Source organism: Melanostigma gelatinosum (genome assembly GCF_949748355.1).
Source record: "Melanostigma gelatinosum genome assembly, chromosome: 22".
Taxonomy (NCBI): domain Eukaryota; kingdom Metazoa; phylum Chordata; class Actinopteri; order Perciformes; family Zoarcidae; genus Melanostigma; species Melanostigma gelatinosum.
In genome coordinates this window covers 13,479,290-13,495,021 of record NC_136655.1, presented here as the reverse complement: position 1 = coordinate 13,495,021, position 15,732 = coordinate 13,479,290, and the positions used below count along the sequence as shown (strand labels likewise).

Below are 15,732 nucleotides of genomic sequence, written 5' to 3'. Positions count from 1 at the left end.
CAAAGTGTCTAACATAAAAACAGAGTCTTGATGAATGATCAAAGTTTCATTATTATTTAATGTTTGCAAACAGAGAACACAAAACACAACCACGTATTGCAGTGAACTGTGAATATGCTCTAAATGACACAAAATCAAAACAAGGCATTTATACCGGCCGGCAGAGAGGAACAGATAAAACACAGGAGACTAAGGCAGACATGTTTAGTCTAACCAGAAACAGCTGATATAGAGAAAGAACACGTCGGCTGTTTGTCCCGACTAAGATAGAAAAGTGACCTTTGTCCTAGACCAAATAGGTCAATGTGTTCAGACATCCAGACGCCCGTACAAATGAACTTTCTAAACAGCAATATGTCTCACAGAAAATATGACAGGAGGTTAAAACATTTTTTACCATTACATGAGTTCAAAGGTCATCACAGCGTAGCGCTAATGATAACTCGTGTCAGTGATTCATTGACCCGACAAAACCGAAGAAACAACAAATCTAGAGTGAAATTCTGTGGAGTTCAGCTTTGGATGCAACATCTGTACACATACAAGGAAAGATAAATGTCCTATCAAGCTTCACAATAACTTGTGTACAACATCTGGCTTTAGCGTGAGGTTTGTCTTTTGTGGAATGGGAAAACCTTGACTTTAAATTCCCTTTGCGACTTGGTGTAATCGTGCTGAAACTGGTTTCTGGGTTACATCTAAACTCAAAAAGAGCCTGCGTGTTGGTTAATAGATATCATGAATGAAGTGATGGATGAACACACCCACACACACTTTCCTGGCGTTGCGCAAATGCTTGCTGCCAAATCCTGTTAAAATGAATACGCTTCCGTCGAGTTTCTTTTTTTAGTGTAACAGGCACTGAAATGATCTCAAGCTTGATGAGCACCGAAAGCTGACACACACACACACATACACACGGCTTACCTACAATGCTTAACAGCTTCTCCAAACAGCTCGGATCCATTAGTCATAGGCTCTGATCTCCTCTCAAAGTCAGACACCCTAAACACTGAGAGACTGGCGTTGACGTAACCGATCATACACCTGAGGAACATATGAGCAACCATTTTATCTGACACTTATAGTTTCTAAAACGGGAACAAACTGTGCAGAACCCCCCCCAACGAATTACAAATGAGGCTTCGAAACTATTCGGTACAGCCCTAAAACACTGCTACACTAAGCTAATAAAGTAAAAGAAACAAAGGCCCCAACAGGGACCTTAACGACACTAAAACAAATTAACTGTTATATCATCACTCACCCCTCCCCTGCTCGACCCTGACCAGCACAAGGTCCGTACTTGTAGGCGTAAACAAGGCGAGGGATAAAGTCTGAGGTAACAGCAATGACAAAGGCGTTGGTGATGACAGACAAGATGCCGATGCCCTCCAGAATGCCGTACCAGATCCCTGCCACAGACGCATACAGTTAGACATGCAATATACTGTGTTATCCAAAAAACTGAAAACAGAAAACTTTAAAAGCTTCAAAGATTTCTTGTGCCTAACAAAATAAATACAATATTCACCAATGTCTTTGGCTTGTGAGGGCAGAGTTCGCCTCCACTGTGTGACGAACTTGTAGGCGTCTAAACGAATCTCGATGACGTTGTTCAGCAGCGCTAAGAGGGGGGCCAGAGGGAAAGCTGCTACAAAGATGGTGGTGAAGCCAAACTGTAGAACTGGAACAAACATCATGGGTAACATGTCAGCAAATAATTGCGTACGTACAGCAGATGTGAAAGATACATTCTGTCTGGCTACCTGATAAGTCCGATATTCACTTTCTTTACAGCTGTTTTCTCTCATTCAACTCCTGAGAGAAATAGAGTGCTGCAGGGACGACATCTTTTTGTCGGCCAGCCTGGACGTTAGCATCACACTGGTTAGCTCGACAAAAATACAACAGGTTTTTCCATTGGATCTTGTATTATTTCAGAAAACAAAGTATTAAAATACATCCATTTTTGGATCCCCAAGATAATCTTCACAAGTGAAAACCCCTTTTATGATTTTTGAAGCGTAAATACAATTGTCATGAAGTAAAAAGCTAACATTAGGCGATAAACAAACTACACCAGGCCACATGACTTCACTAGTGTTCGGCGTGATGACGTTTTGTAGTCATTTAGCCTTTTGTTTGCAACAGGCTTTTTTAAGACACCTGAAATCTCTATATCTGGCTCTGATGGCTGCTAAAAGATCTACTCAGCCAACAAGCTAGTTGCTAGCTTTGTTTGCTAGCAGTCGTTTGGTTTTGAACTGGCGGTGTAAAGAGGGTTTGTGACACCCTTTTGCTGCTACACCTGAAAGTAACTCAGCAGTGAGAGTGAACCAAAATAAATTTGTGAGCTACAAAAACCAAAACAATAAGCTGCAAGGCGCTAAAATGTTAAAGGAAACTGCACAGTTGAGTGATGATTCTCTGAGGGTTCATCACACAAGCGACCCCTTTCCTATTACACATTTATTTTGTTAATGTAAAAGTATTGATTAGTGCAGCTTTGGTTGTTTTATATCACAACTGCAACAGTGGAGAGCAACAATAAAGATGCGAGCATGTGGTAAAGCTCCCAGACCAAATTGAATCCACAGCAAAGCAGTGTCACAGTTGCATAACATGCACTGCAGCAGCTACAGCTCCAAATGAAAATGTTTTATTGTTTAAAATGTTTTATTATAGAGGATTAAGCCGTAGAGTGCAATTAGGATAACCTTATACCTGATATCTAAGGTTGTGGGGCTAACATGGCTCAGGTTTTTACTATCTGTGCTAAACCTCAATAGAAAATGTACACATGGCACTTCGGGTGCAACATACTCATTTCTAAGTATTCATCAAAGAGTCCATAGGCATTCATTGGCTGCAGGTTGTAATCCCTCTCCCACTGGGGGAAGCTGGCCTTGGCTTTCTGTCCGTGCTCTCGCCACAGCCTCCGCCGTGTCCACCAGTTCTGGATCAGCCTAGCCAAACAACAGCAGAACAAACAACAAGAGATGATTGATTCAGAGCTGAAACACGATTTCATTTAATCTGCTATAACTCTGCAGTCAGGAAAATAGTCAACATGCACAACATCTGACTGAGGATATTTACCTTAAAGCTACAACTTTAATCTTGTGTTGATTTTGGCGGTCCCTGTGGACAAAAGCGGTAGCATTTTCGAGCACCAAAGTCCTTTTAGAAAACCTCTCACTTTACTGCAGGGATTCCCAAAGTGGGGTGCGCGAGCTGCCTCTAGGGGGTGCGCGAGAGGAAAAGTGTAATGGCGGTCTGATGATGTAATAATATTAAATATTAAAAAAAATATATAATTTTAATTTAAAAACTGTCAGGTGGGACATCTGAAGCTATCAGTCGTAAAAGAGGAGAGGGACAGAGAGAGAGAGAGAGGAATCGGAGGCGAGAGGAACGGAGAGGTGTGTTGGGGAGAGACCGGGAGAAGAAATCGAGCCAGAGTCAGAGGAAGATGAGACGGAGGAGACCGAAAAGGAGGAAGGGATAGCACAGACAAATCGGGAGCACATCGGCCCATCGCGGAGTCAAGATGAAAAAAGAGGAAACAAGAGTGAGCATCAGACTGGGAAAAAAAGAGGAAATATGATGAAAAGTATCTGTGTCTGGGCTTCACTTGGATTGGCAACGCAGATTCCCCAAAGCCACAGTGCGTGGTGTGCAGTGAGGTTCTGGCTAACAGTCTGAAGCTCTTATTTACGTCGCCACCTGAACACCAAGCATGCCAGTGCAAGTCAAAAGCCCCTTACATTGTTTATATATCAAAATTGGAGGAGTTACAAAACAGCCAAAAACAACTGGAGTCTCATTCATGTGTTGGTCTATAAATGACGCACTACGGGCTTCATATCTGGTTACAGAATAGCGAGAAAGGGGCTACCGCACACAATCGCCGAAGACGTGAGCTTGCCAGCTGCCAGAGAGATGGTGGAATGTATGATTGGAGAGAAAGAAGCAAAAAAGTTGGACATGATCCCGGTGTCCAACAACACTGTGTAGCGCCGCATCGATGCTTTGTCCGAAGACATCCTGGCTACATTAGTCGCTCATTAATTGTAAATTAAATGTGATAATCTGCCTCTGAGCCTGTGCGTGTGTCCTCGCATCCGTATTGCTCTTTAAAAGTGACGCCTTGTGTCACTGAAAGTTATTGAAACTTTGTTGCAGTGTTTCAGGGCGTTTTCACACCTTCAGTTCGTTTGCTTTGTTGCAGTTGCTCCTTTGTTCGGTTTGTGTTCACACTGCAACATTTAACAGCGGACTAAATCTTGTAAACAAATGCCACGCGCGAGCAAACTGTTCTCTCATTGGTCCGATTCTTATGCGGCTATGAAGGCTTAAAAGGCTCTGTTGCTTCTTTTTTTTTATTAAGGGGGGGGGGGGGGGGTGCGCGAACCCGGTCGGGATGTAGAAGGGGGTGCGCGGCCTAAAAAGTTTGGGAACCGCTGCTTTACTGCAACAGGGTCTGACAGACTCCCCCACCCAGACCTGGTTTTAGGTTTCCCCAAGTCTTCCTTCCCTCCAGTGGGCCCGGCAATACGGCCTAGGTCTCTTAGAACCAGTTAAAGTTCCTCACAGTAACTTTAACACTGAACTTGTTGATTTCATTGTTCATTGTTGGCTGTTTGGTCAGAAACGTTTTTGGTATGTCTGACATTTGAAGGTGAGAAAAAACACTCACGGGTAGCCGAGCTCCATGAAATTGTTCCAGGTCTGTTTTAGCACCATGATGATCCCCATCTGCATACAGAGGTCAATGAGACAGCCACTGGGGTGGCACTACAGCAGCAAGGGGGGGAGAGAGAGAGAGAGAGAGAGAGAGAGAGAGAGAGAGGGAGAGAGGGAGAGAGAGAGAGAGAGAGAGGGTCAAATCAAACTGTAGCGATGGCGTACAATGGCGCTCTGCATTGCTGTAGAAAGACGTATGCAACACTAGAAAAGTGATGAAATTAGGTATACTCAAAAAGTGAGTATGCATTCTAAAAATACTTTTGAGTGTGCTGTTGCTACGCCTTATTCTCCCACAGTGCATTGCACAGAGGAAATGGAAGAGCAACTCACACCTGCAAAGGAAATAATTGGAACAAATTGCAAATGATGGCGAGATAGCACCAAAAACATTTGCTTTCTCTTTGTGAATTTTAATCATGGACATATAAGAAGAACCAACATAGTGCCATATTCAATCCAATGAGAATTGCCCGCTGGCCCCTCCCACGAGTTCCTGCTCGGCCCATTGGCATTGTGATGAACTCACAGATTATTGAATCGCTTATCTCGGGTCAAAACCTCCATGGATCAACACTGAATAATAGAAAGAGTCATAACTGACCTTGTTAGCAGTTTGAGATGTCCTGTCAGCGTTGCATTTCTTGGCAAGACCTACCCTGTGTAGCATTTAACGGATAGGATTGTCTAGGTGTCCATGCATATTTAAAAGCCTTGTGCTGTACAGCACAGAGGTACATTACAAAAGCACAGGTCTGCGACACCCATATATATTTATGAGCAAAATGTTTTGTTGGAGAACAACTTTAGGACTATCCCCGGCCGACAGATGCTGCACTTGTACTGTACACGTCACAGAAAAGATAATTTGTCCATTTCCATTTCAGCAGCCATGGGAACTATTGGGAACACATTAGTTCAGCACATAAAAGCACCAACTCAGGCCTTTTGTCCCCTAAGACTGCCTCAGTGTGTGTTATTTCCCTGCATGTTCCCATAAGTACTGCTGGCAGCAACGCTTACTGCTGAGGGAGGTTAAACGCCCGGTGGTTGGGCATACAATAATAGCTTGATGTCCATTTTGGAAATACTTAGATCCATACAGCTTTGCTGTTAAAGCAAGGTAATTACTCACTTCTTCCAGTTTCCAGCGATTGATGAGGCGTAGATAAGCACCGGGCCGGCCTGTAAATCTGTCAACCCAGGGGACAAAAAAAATACTTTCTTATGTCAGGTGGCAGCGTTAATATCAGGCAACTTTTCAGAGGCCAATGAGATGTGTTTGGTATCAAACGTATTGACCTTTTATCAGTTTTAATCATGTTATACTGACAAACAAAAAAAGCCCAGTTGAAGAATGGAGATACAGCGTCACAAAAATATTCTCACCTTCCCAAGAAGAAGGCGATGTAGAAAGTTGAACTGTTGAGGTTGACGAACTGAAAAAGGAACATCTTGAGGGTAAAGCTGTTCTCCCACTCTGACTCTGTCCTTGGCTGTTCTGTGGTGGCACGAAGAGAAACTGATAAACTGATAAAAACACTGTATGTTCAGTACGGAGCCAACACTAATGTACTGTAGTAATTAAGTCTGCATCGCCCCTTCAGCTTCAAGAGCATTCGATCTGCTGGTGCAGACAACTTACCTAAATTAGTGAGGAGAAGAGCAACCTTTTCATAGAGCTGGAAGAAAACACAATGGTGTCACCCGTTACTGAGGGAGGGAGTTAAATCGATCGTACACTAAACAACAAAGAAACACCATCTTTGTGTCTGGGTTGTGATGACGTCATGATAATCACCGCTCTTTTTATGTACCGCTCCACACTCACCACGTTGAGGAGCATGATCATGCAGAAGTTGATGCACACTGCCGTTCCGGTGGTCGCCACCTGAGAGTTGTTCCTGATGAGGGCCCAGTCGAAGGCGGCGAAGGTGCTGACGGTGATGACGCGGTATATGACGATGCCAAACACGGCGGCAATCACCACCAGAATCTGCGACATCATAGCGACACGCAGTGAAATGCCGGGGACAAGACTTTAAATTGACATAAATAGTCCTCTAAGACAGGATACATACAGAGATGAGAGCGGCACGCCTGCTACTTGACGTGCGTTCACCCCAGACACTCACCATGAAGAAGATCCCGGACGCTGAGATGATGAGGCGACTATATTTGTCGCTGAAAGCCTGGTGAGGTTCAGGCTTTCCAGATATGGGGTTCGTCCTCTCCTTCTTGGAGTATTTGTTCTCAAACTGGGGGCGTATCTCATCCTGAAAGACAAAAGACATGCGTGAGCAAAATTAAGCAGTGAATGCAATTAGCTTTTAAAAACTCTGATGAGGCTATGGGATATATTTCTCGTTCAAAACCCAGAATCCCAGAGTTTATAACCAGTCTTGTTTTATTTTCTGTACCAAGCAGACTGAGTCACTTTCACGCCCACGAACAGCAGCCTTTCAAGGAACGCCTTCAGCCAGTTTGAGTTTGATTGACAGAAGAGGGTTGGAGGTTGATCCACAGGACAGGCAGGCACATTATAAACCCACTAAAAGTTCTGACAAAACCCAAATTGCAGCATGACGGCTTTGTAGAGCTACATTTCCAGGGAGTCATGCATTGATTTGAGACGGACTCCCTTGGCTCTCAGTCCCACCTAAACATATACTGGAAAAAGGCATGAGCAGGCAAGCATTTCTCCAGGGTAAGAAATATTGTGTACGTGATTTGAAACCTCTTTGGGAAAAGCCAAAAGAGAAACGGGTTCGCTAAATGAAACCACGGAGATAAAACTCTGAATGAAAAATAAGGGCAGCAACTTTGTTTTTCACTTTTTATTCGACGTCCTCTCACCACATCTCACTTAATCTCTAATCAGATTCACCACAGATGCAGAAATACAAGGAAGTGCTTCACCTCCTCTTCCTCCCAGTCGATGAGGTCCCAGTCGTATGCGAGGACAGCCCTGCGCCTTTTCCAAAACTCCAGGAAGACCGTTGCTGAAACACATGACGGAAATTGAATTAAATTAAATTGAATGTATTTTGTACAGCCCAAAATCACAAAATGGACAGAAGTGCAATAGATGTCATGTGTCCATAATGCACAACATAACATAGCTACAACACATTCAATGCATATGACATATATTATTCATATAATTAAAGTATTAGGCACAATAATGATGTAAAAAATGATGACAACTAGTAATAACAGCCGCAGTGGATATAGTAGAATAACAATGATAACAAAAGCAGTAATGGTATCGGCAATAGCAACCAACGCCACTACAAATAACAATGATAGTAGCAGTGGGTGTCAGGCAGGACCATGGCAGGAGGCAAGACCATGGTCCAGATACAACCACGGTCCAGAAGAGGCATCAGGTGTGTGCATGTGACCATTCGTGTCAACAGTACTGATCAAATATGCAAAATATGTCATCTACATATCAAAGGCACCATTTGAACCGGGTTGGTTCATTTATTTCAGGTAATAAATCAGCCTAATTTGGTGGAGCATGAACTCCCCTCCCCATACCTACGCCTTGACGCTGCAAGTAAAAACAATCTGGAAATTCAAAGTCATTTTTGTGAAGCTGGGTGAGTTCCACCAAAAAAACAACTCTCAAATAAACCAAAAAACAACAACGTGTGAGTGCTTCTAAACCTTCTTTGGAAGGAACAGTTGTGTCGAGGCTTACAATTGTAATGGTCGAAATATGCATTTGAACTTTGTGTCCTCGGTGTGAACTCGAAAACGTACGTTATCTATTCAGGAAAATGGCTACTGGAGAAGTAGTGGCAAGAACAACTTGCTCCTTACGTGGAGTAAAGAAAGTGCAGACCAAGCAGTAATCAGAACTGGTGGTTGAAAGCACCTCATGTTACCTTGAGTGTATCGAAGCGGTGAAAAGTCAGCTGGATGCAGCAGACGAGCCCTCGTGGGTGCTGCACTTTTGAGAAATGACTTGTTACTGTATCGATAAAGGGGCTTGTGTGATACATATTTTGAAGCATTCACACAGTCTACTGAATACGGAGCTGTTTGCTTCCCTCTTGCAAGAGAATAAACTTTGAATCTTGTTAAGACTTATTGATTTGTGAACAAAAACTCCATAGAACGTGACAAGTTCGTCTCCTGGAGATCTTTTTATGTCGGAAGTCGGTGGTGTCTTTTCGGTAAGAAGGCAGAGCCACAAGGTTCTGGCATGGAGGGTCGATATGGCTGAACAAAGTCCTCTGCATAGCTTACTTATTGCAGACAAACACACCATGCCGCTCCACTGAACACTGAAGCCAAACAAAGCTCGTAGTTTATTTCCATCTATCGCGTCCGCGACCCTGTTGAAAAGCAGAGCAGCGTGTTTTGAACGGGTGGGCGCAGCTGTCTGAGAAAGGGCACCGCTTCCCCCGTGTGGAGCCAGCAGGGAGCCCACTTCTGAGGAGCCTTAATGAAGGGATTTGAGCAGATTCTCTGCTGCAGTCAAGCCCCAAAATGATATTCACTTGGACAGCAGCAGCAGCAGCAGCAGCAACTTCCAAGAGGCCGTTCTTGTAAGGTCAGTACATTAGCGCACAATAAATACTTTCAATTCTTTCCAGACTGGGCTCTGGCGTGTCCGTGCAGCTCTCTTCCACATGGCTCTTCATAGAGTTCCCTGTACAAAAGTTTCACATCATTTAGCTGTGTTTTTAGTTAGATTAGTAGTTTGTGTGACCTGTGTGTAATGTCTTGTACCGGTATATATTTTACTCTACGTTTGTCTGCACTTTATTTGAACAGATCTCGTTTTTTTTGCCCCCTTTTCAGTATTTATGTTTATCTGACGCTGTATTCTTTTTTTATACCCTAAATAAAATGTTCCTCCAGCTGTTTTCTACAGTACAATGAGTTAAACACATTATGATGCTATTGAACACTATTTCAAGTGTAGATCCTTTCAACCTCACATTTCAACAGGCTGCATGACTTTTAATCTGTACGTCTGCACAGTGCTCAGAGGTGACAGGAGAGGAGTGAGTCTGTAGACAAGATAAGAGGGAGAATCAGATCATTAAAGTCAACATTTGCCCTTTTAACTCCATAAAACTAATTGTACATGATGCTGACGAGATTAACTTAAAAAATAAAATCTTTCAATTCCCTGAATCATTTGCTCACGGTGAAAAGGTTGGCCTTGCTTTTCAGTGCTCATACAGTCTGTGACATTAAGTGTCAAGGTTGTAAAGTAAAATACAAGCAAATGCCTGTGCTGCACAGGGACGCTGCTGGAGCAGTGAACGGTCTGACTGATGGGATTTCTCCAGAACCAAAACCTGACTCGACCAGAGGTCACCCACTGGGAGTCAACACCACACCTCTCTCCAGCTGGTACTGTAACATCTCTGTAACAAGGAAAATGATTCTCAGGAGATCTATTCTGTCAAAATTGTATGTTTTTTTATTTTTGGTAATGCCTTCACATTTAGAAACAAAAGTTTTATAATGTTTTGCTGTACTTTTTTTTTTCTCTTTGCTTAGACTGAGCATTAGTCCGGCTATGTCTGCAATTCGCCATCAAACATTTATACTTGTGAAGCCGATAGGGATTCCACTGCGATGAGAAGATTGTCTGAATATGTCTATCTGAATTATTAACACGCACTAATGCAACAGGGCCTGCACTGCTTTTATGACTGTAATGGGAGAGCCACAGCACTTACTGTCTATGAATTAAACAAATCACTTTTTATTTGAATATTTTAGCTCCAATACAGTTAAACTCCTGTACATGTTAAAAGGTGTCTGACGGCACTGGGATTCAATTGCTCGTGAAGTTTAAAAAGCACAAAGTACTTTAATAGAACAATGACTGCACACACCTTTAGTTGAAAGGGAAATGTCCTGGCACGCCTCTGCATTGAGCTATAAAAGCACTTTAAATCTTGTACCCCTTCTGTCCTCTTTACCCTCAACAGTTAACGACGTCATAATCGTGCTGGGCGTGTTGACCTTCGCCCTGCAGCTGTGTTTAGCTCTCTTCTTCATGCTGAGATGTTGGAGATTCGACAACAGAGTACAAGAGGACCTCAAACACCCAGAGACTGTTAACAAACTCATTGGTGAGCGTTGACTGTCATTTGCTGCTTGTTCTTCTTCTTGTTTTGGAATCAAGGGGTATTTTAGGTGGGTGTTCGAATTTTACAAATCAATTTTAATGTTGATCATTTAAAAACAAACTTTAATAGAAACCTTTTTAATACTTAAAATTCTTCTGCAAAGGTTTATTGCAATGGCAACTATGCTTTCATGCTTCTGGGTCTGATTTTGAAGCATATTTTGAACCCATATCATTCAGATGAAATGATATTTAGGCGGCGTTAGGGCCGTACGGAATGCCATTTATTTTAACGTTCAAGCATCTCTTGATGTTTTCGAAACCATTTTTTGTCCTGTTATTGTGGTTGTATAAATGAAACTCATGGTGCTGTTAGATTCCTGCTACACCGGTGCGTACCTCCCTTTGTGTGCGACAAGCTGGAGAGCAAACCGTTTTGGACCGCAGAGAAAACGTTGTTGTTGAAAGGCCAGCAAATATAGATTGAAGCACAATATTTCGTTTGATAAAAACATGTTATGAATTTTGGAAACGATTACATCTATCCATTTTCCGATAAAGTTCAGGGGTTATTGAAAATGTTTAGATCACACAAGTCAGAAACAATCCTGCACAGCCAGAATTTGAATGGAGCGTCGACCTATTCGGTTGGCATAGATGACATGGGGTGAGTTGTGAGTGTCTTCCTGGTTGATATCAAGAGTTGAAATCTATTTTCGAAGAATTTCCTTTTGCATATCTTTTTCTTCAGCGGAGTGATTTTTTGTTCCTTTCTTTTCTATCAGCCCCCTCATGCTTCCACCTCGACGTTTATAAGCAGCCCAGCTATCAGCCATGTGATGATGCTGCTTCATCACCTGCCCTGTCTGCAGCGGTTGAGGAATATGAGCCCATCACAAACTCTCTGTTTGCACCTCACATACCCTGGGACCTTGTTCAGCGCTGACAGCTTCCTGATCCACTTGGCGTTTACCAAAAAAGCCTCCACAATGAATACCGGGAATGCATCCTTTTAAAATAATGTACAATCTGCACGCAATGCAATAATGTGTGTCACTTTTAAAATGTAGGGATACAACTTTTTAGAGACCTGTGATATATTTTTTTCAATAAAAAAACAAACAAAATTAAAGCTGCACTAATCAATATTTTTACGTGAACAATGGGTCAAATGACTGTTTTCAGTGATAAAGCCACTATATTAAGCTCCCTGCCCAGCACCGAACAGCAGACACAATGAAGGACGAGCTGGTGAACATGGTTAGTCAGATTTCCCTCAGCAGCTGAAGTGAAAGGAGAGTGAATATTGGATTTACAGTCACCAGGTGGATAGAAATACAACTCTAAATGAATGATATGGTTGGTATGTGTTTGCTGGGTGCATAACTAGGCAATATGTTAGCCATGTGAACTTTCTGATGAATGTCAATGTTTTCTGCTTATTGCACTGCCCAAAAGTGGCAACAAATGTGGTATTAGTACATCTTTAGGGTTTTTGTGGGAGGAAAAAAGCTCAGACAGAAATGTGAACTGTTGGACTTACCCCAAACAGCCATGAATACAGCGAAGAAAACAGTTGCTCCATTGTCAAAGAGATGGGTGACCTGAGAAGAAGATAGGAAGAGCAAAATGTTGCTGATGTTCAAAGTCCAGTGTGTAAAAGTTAGGGTGATCTATTAGCCAGAGTGGATATTCAGAATAATGTGTTTTAATGCATAACCTGAAACTAAGTATTGTTGTGTTTTGGTTAGTATAGGATAATCCCTTCATAACTACAACACATCAAGCCCCCAAGAAGAGCGCCGGGCTTTGAAGCGAAGTTGACAAAGTTGCCAAACTTTCGGGTCCATTATGTCATGCCATGTGGCCCAAAAATACTCTCTTCCCATAGACTTACATTGGGAAAGAGACAGCTGTAAATCAGCGTATCATTTCTTTTTGTTAGGTGAATCAACTTTCCCGTACAAATGCTGGAAATTGGAGTTAATTAAATTATTATGTCATAAAAGTTGTAAAATGCATTGATCCAGAGTTCCTCCTCTGTTCATGTGAACGAGCAGGTCCTCTTGGCGGAGTCCGCCATGTTGCACCACCATGTTTGTACAGTAGCCCAGTAAAGCGCCAAATTTGCTGAATCAATTCGGCTAAAAGTTACATACTGATAAACTTAGCTGGCTCATCACACATTTTCCACGAGTACAATTACAAACATCAGTTGGGAGTATTTCGTCCCGTTGCTGTGGTGACAGTACCTTGGCGTAGATGCAGCTGTCTGACAGTCTCAGGTAGGGGCAGTACTGGTCACAGATGGGGCACATGATGATGTCAGTAGCCTGGCAGATTTCTTTACTGGAGAACAACATGTAGCCTATCAAACTCTGGTTCAGTTGGTATCGCAATGTCTAGCAACATTGGTGCAACACAGTGGAAACCCTAAACTGATGCAAGGTTGAGCTTTCCGGAAAGATGCAGTAGAAACATTTTTAAAAAGATTATTATAAATGCTTCAGATACAATTCAACTCTGGGGACACTTCATCTTATCAGAAAGGAGAGGAGGTGTGTTTACCTGACCTGGCAGTGCTCCAGAGTGAACAGACCATACAGGAACACCAAGAGGCCGACCAGAGCTGCAGGAAACAGCATCCCTGTGTACCAGCCGAGCCAGGCGAAGTACAGACCGATCTTCTCCCCAAAATACCTCCTGAAACAACAGCAGAGCACAAGAGGAACGAGTTCCAGGGTGTCTTTCATAATACTTACAACAAATATCCATATAAAAACATACGGAGTGTGGTAAAAAAAGCAGATTCAACCTATATATGGGAGATTATGTACTACCTGTGATGATGTTTTCAATGTTGAATGTGTCCTTTAAACCAGGGGTTCTTAACCTTTTTGACCTCGGGGCCCAACTTTTCAAGTACAAAGTGTCCCGGGGCCCACTCTGACTATATGCATCAAAAGTGTCAGACAACCTGTCGGTCATACAGAAACAGAGCAGTGGGCCTTTGGAGTCAGTAAAAATTTAAGATTTTTGTCCGCATAAAATAAAAAAGTATCTTTCAGTATAAATAACTGCCGGTGGCTGTATCTGTACAGGTATAGGGCTGTAACTACACTATCAGTGAACAACTGCCTCAAATTTGAAGAAGATTGGACAAAGTATGACCATTCTACAGTGTTTCTTCCATGAAGAGATCCAGGCGGAGCTCTAAAAGGACATTTGGAGACCCAAATGGACACATGGTAACCACATGATATTCTGACACACTGAAGGTGTTTCTCCCTTTATATTTTGATATTATATTATTTTCCTTTTATTTTTAGCCTTTGCAAATTGCAAAAACGATGTATATATGGTCGAAGACATGGTGTGTGAGTAGAGGACTTGCTGTGCTTAATGGCTGCGACCGAGCACACGAACGAGAATGAGAATAGCTCAGTTACGCAAACGTTGGTTGACGGCTTATGGAAGAGGAGGTTAAGGTTTGTACTATAAGTACTAGCGTTTTCTGAAGGAAGTAGCTCCATGGTAACATCCCCTAGCACGTTGTCGGGTCTATAATGTGTATTTTCCGTCGAAATGCTGCAAGATACGACTTGCAGCGGTTATGGCGACTTTGGACAGTATGTGTTTGGGCTCCTTTTGTGGAGAAACCATAAGAAATGAAAGAAAATCGATGATTTCTTTGCAAAGATGAGGATTTTGGGCATGCTGGGATACCAAACACGGACATGTTTTGTGACGTATTTGCGCAAACAAGCCGTAGGAACGGAAGGGGAGGGGATCGAGGATGCCGGTGTTGAACAGGCAAAACCCTTGTTAAATAAATGAGATGATACAATGTGATGATCACAAAGACATTTATTATCATGTGTATGTAAACCTGCACACACAACAAGAAGCCCAACAGACTTTCCCACGAGCGTTGGATGTTTCGGCGCTATGTGTCGCTTTAGTTTCGAAGGCTTCAGTGCTTCGTTTGATAGCATCAGCCCACATTCCACACACTGAGCCCTCGGCTCTGCCTCGTTGCCTCCGTTCACAAAGCCGTACTTAAGAAAGTCAGGGTTGTACTTGAACACACATTTAGACTTTTGGGGGGTATGGCACCACTGTCGTCTTCATTTTTTCTTTTTAATAACTTATCCATAACTTTCGCTACAGGCTAGCGGCTTGCTGAGTGTCTTCTTCTGCTTATTGCAGCTTGTTAAACAACTGACTGACGCATTACCGCCACCAGGTGGTGGGAAGCTATATTGTAACTGAGCGTCTCATGGATAACAGTAATATCTCTGGTGTCTTCAATTGATAACCTATGCGGTCCCGCGGCCCTCGCGGCCCACAGGTGCAAAACTGAAAGTTTTTCGCGGCCCTCTAGGTGGCGCTCGCGGCCCAATCATGGGCCGCGGCCCTATGGTTAAGAATCACTGCCTTAAACCCCTTTACAGTTACCTGATGAGGTCCAGCGGTTGGTACTTGTACCAAACCCCCCACCAGGCCCAACATTCGTACAGCAGGTGCCGGTGGTTCTCTGCTCCGTGCGTTCTGATGGAGTTTTTGCTGTGGTAGCTCCCCTGTTAAAGTCCAGACACACACACACACACACACACACGTTCACGGACACGCAGATATACGTGATCTATGTGCATGTATGTATATTCCGTGATATCAGTACATGGGATCCAGGACCACACACAAGACACAGAAAGAAGTAATGACTTAAAGAGTGACAAAAATGTAATTAATGAATGATTTTATGGAGATCAGCCAAATTACCTCGTGAAGAGGGAACGCTGCCTCATATGAACTGTTGCTCAAAAGACGATTAAGCCCTTGAATCAAAAACAGAGAAGCGTGAAGAGAAGCAGAAGCCT

General features: G+C 42.9%; 1 protein-coding gene across 1 annotated transcript in view; it reads right to left on the bottom strand.

Annotated features, from left to right (window-relative positions):
• Positions 1-15,732, bottom strand: part of LOC306795592 (anoctamin-4-like) — a gene marked incomplete at its 5' end in the record, with an annotated part of 43,973 nt that overhangs the window by 2,421 nt on the left and 25,820 nt on the right. Inside the window, 16 exons of the mRNA XM_079294146.1 lie at positions 928-1,047; positions 1,268-1,415; positions 1,535-1,687; positions 2,827-2,969; positions 4,703-4,800; positions 5,885-5,942; positions 6,139-6,250; positions 6,395-6,431; positions 6,581-6,745; positions 6,885-7,025; positions 7,669-7,751; positions 12,396-12,456; positions 13,105-13,201; positions 13,421-13,555; positions 15,311-15,432; positions 15,635-15,690. Of these exons, the coding sequence (XP_079150272.1) occupies positions 928-1,047; positions 1,268-1,415; positions 1,535-1,687; positions 2,827-2,969; positions 4,703-4,800; positions 5,885-5,942; positions 6,139-6,250; positions 6,395-6,431; positions 6,581-6,745; positions 6,885-7,025; positions 7,669-7,751; positions 12,396-12,456; positions 13,105-13,201; positions 13,421-13,555; positions 15,311-15,432; positions 15,635-15,690 (1,729 nt within the window). The remainder of the gene's footprint in view (positions 1-927; positions 1,048-1,267; positions 1,416-1,534; positions 1,688-2,826; positions 2,970-4,702; positions 4,801-5,884; positions 5,943-6,138; positions 6,251-6,394; positions 6,432-6,580; positions 6,746-6,884; positions 7,026-7,668; positions 7,752-12,395; positions 12,457-13,104; positions 13,202-13,420; positions 13,556-15,310; positions 15,433-15,634; positions 15,691-15,732) is intronic.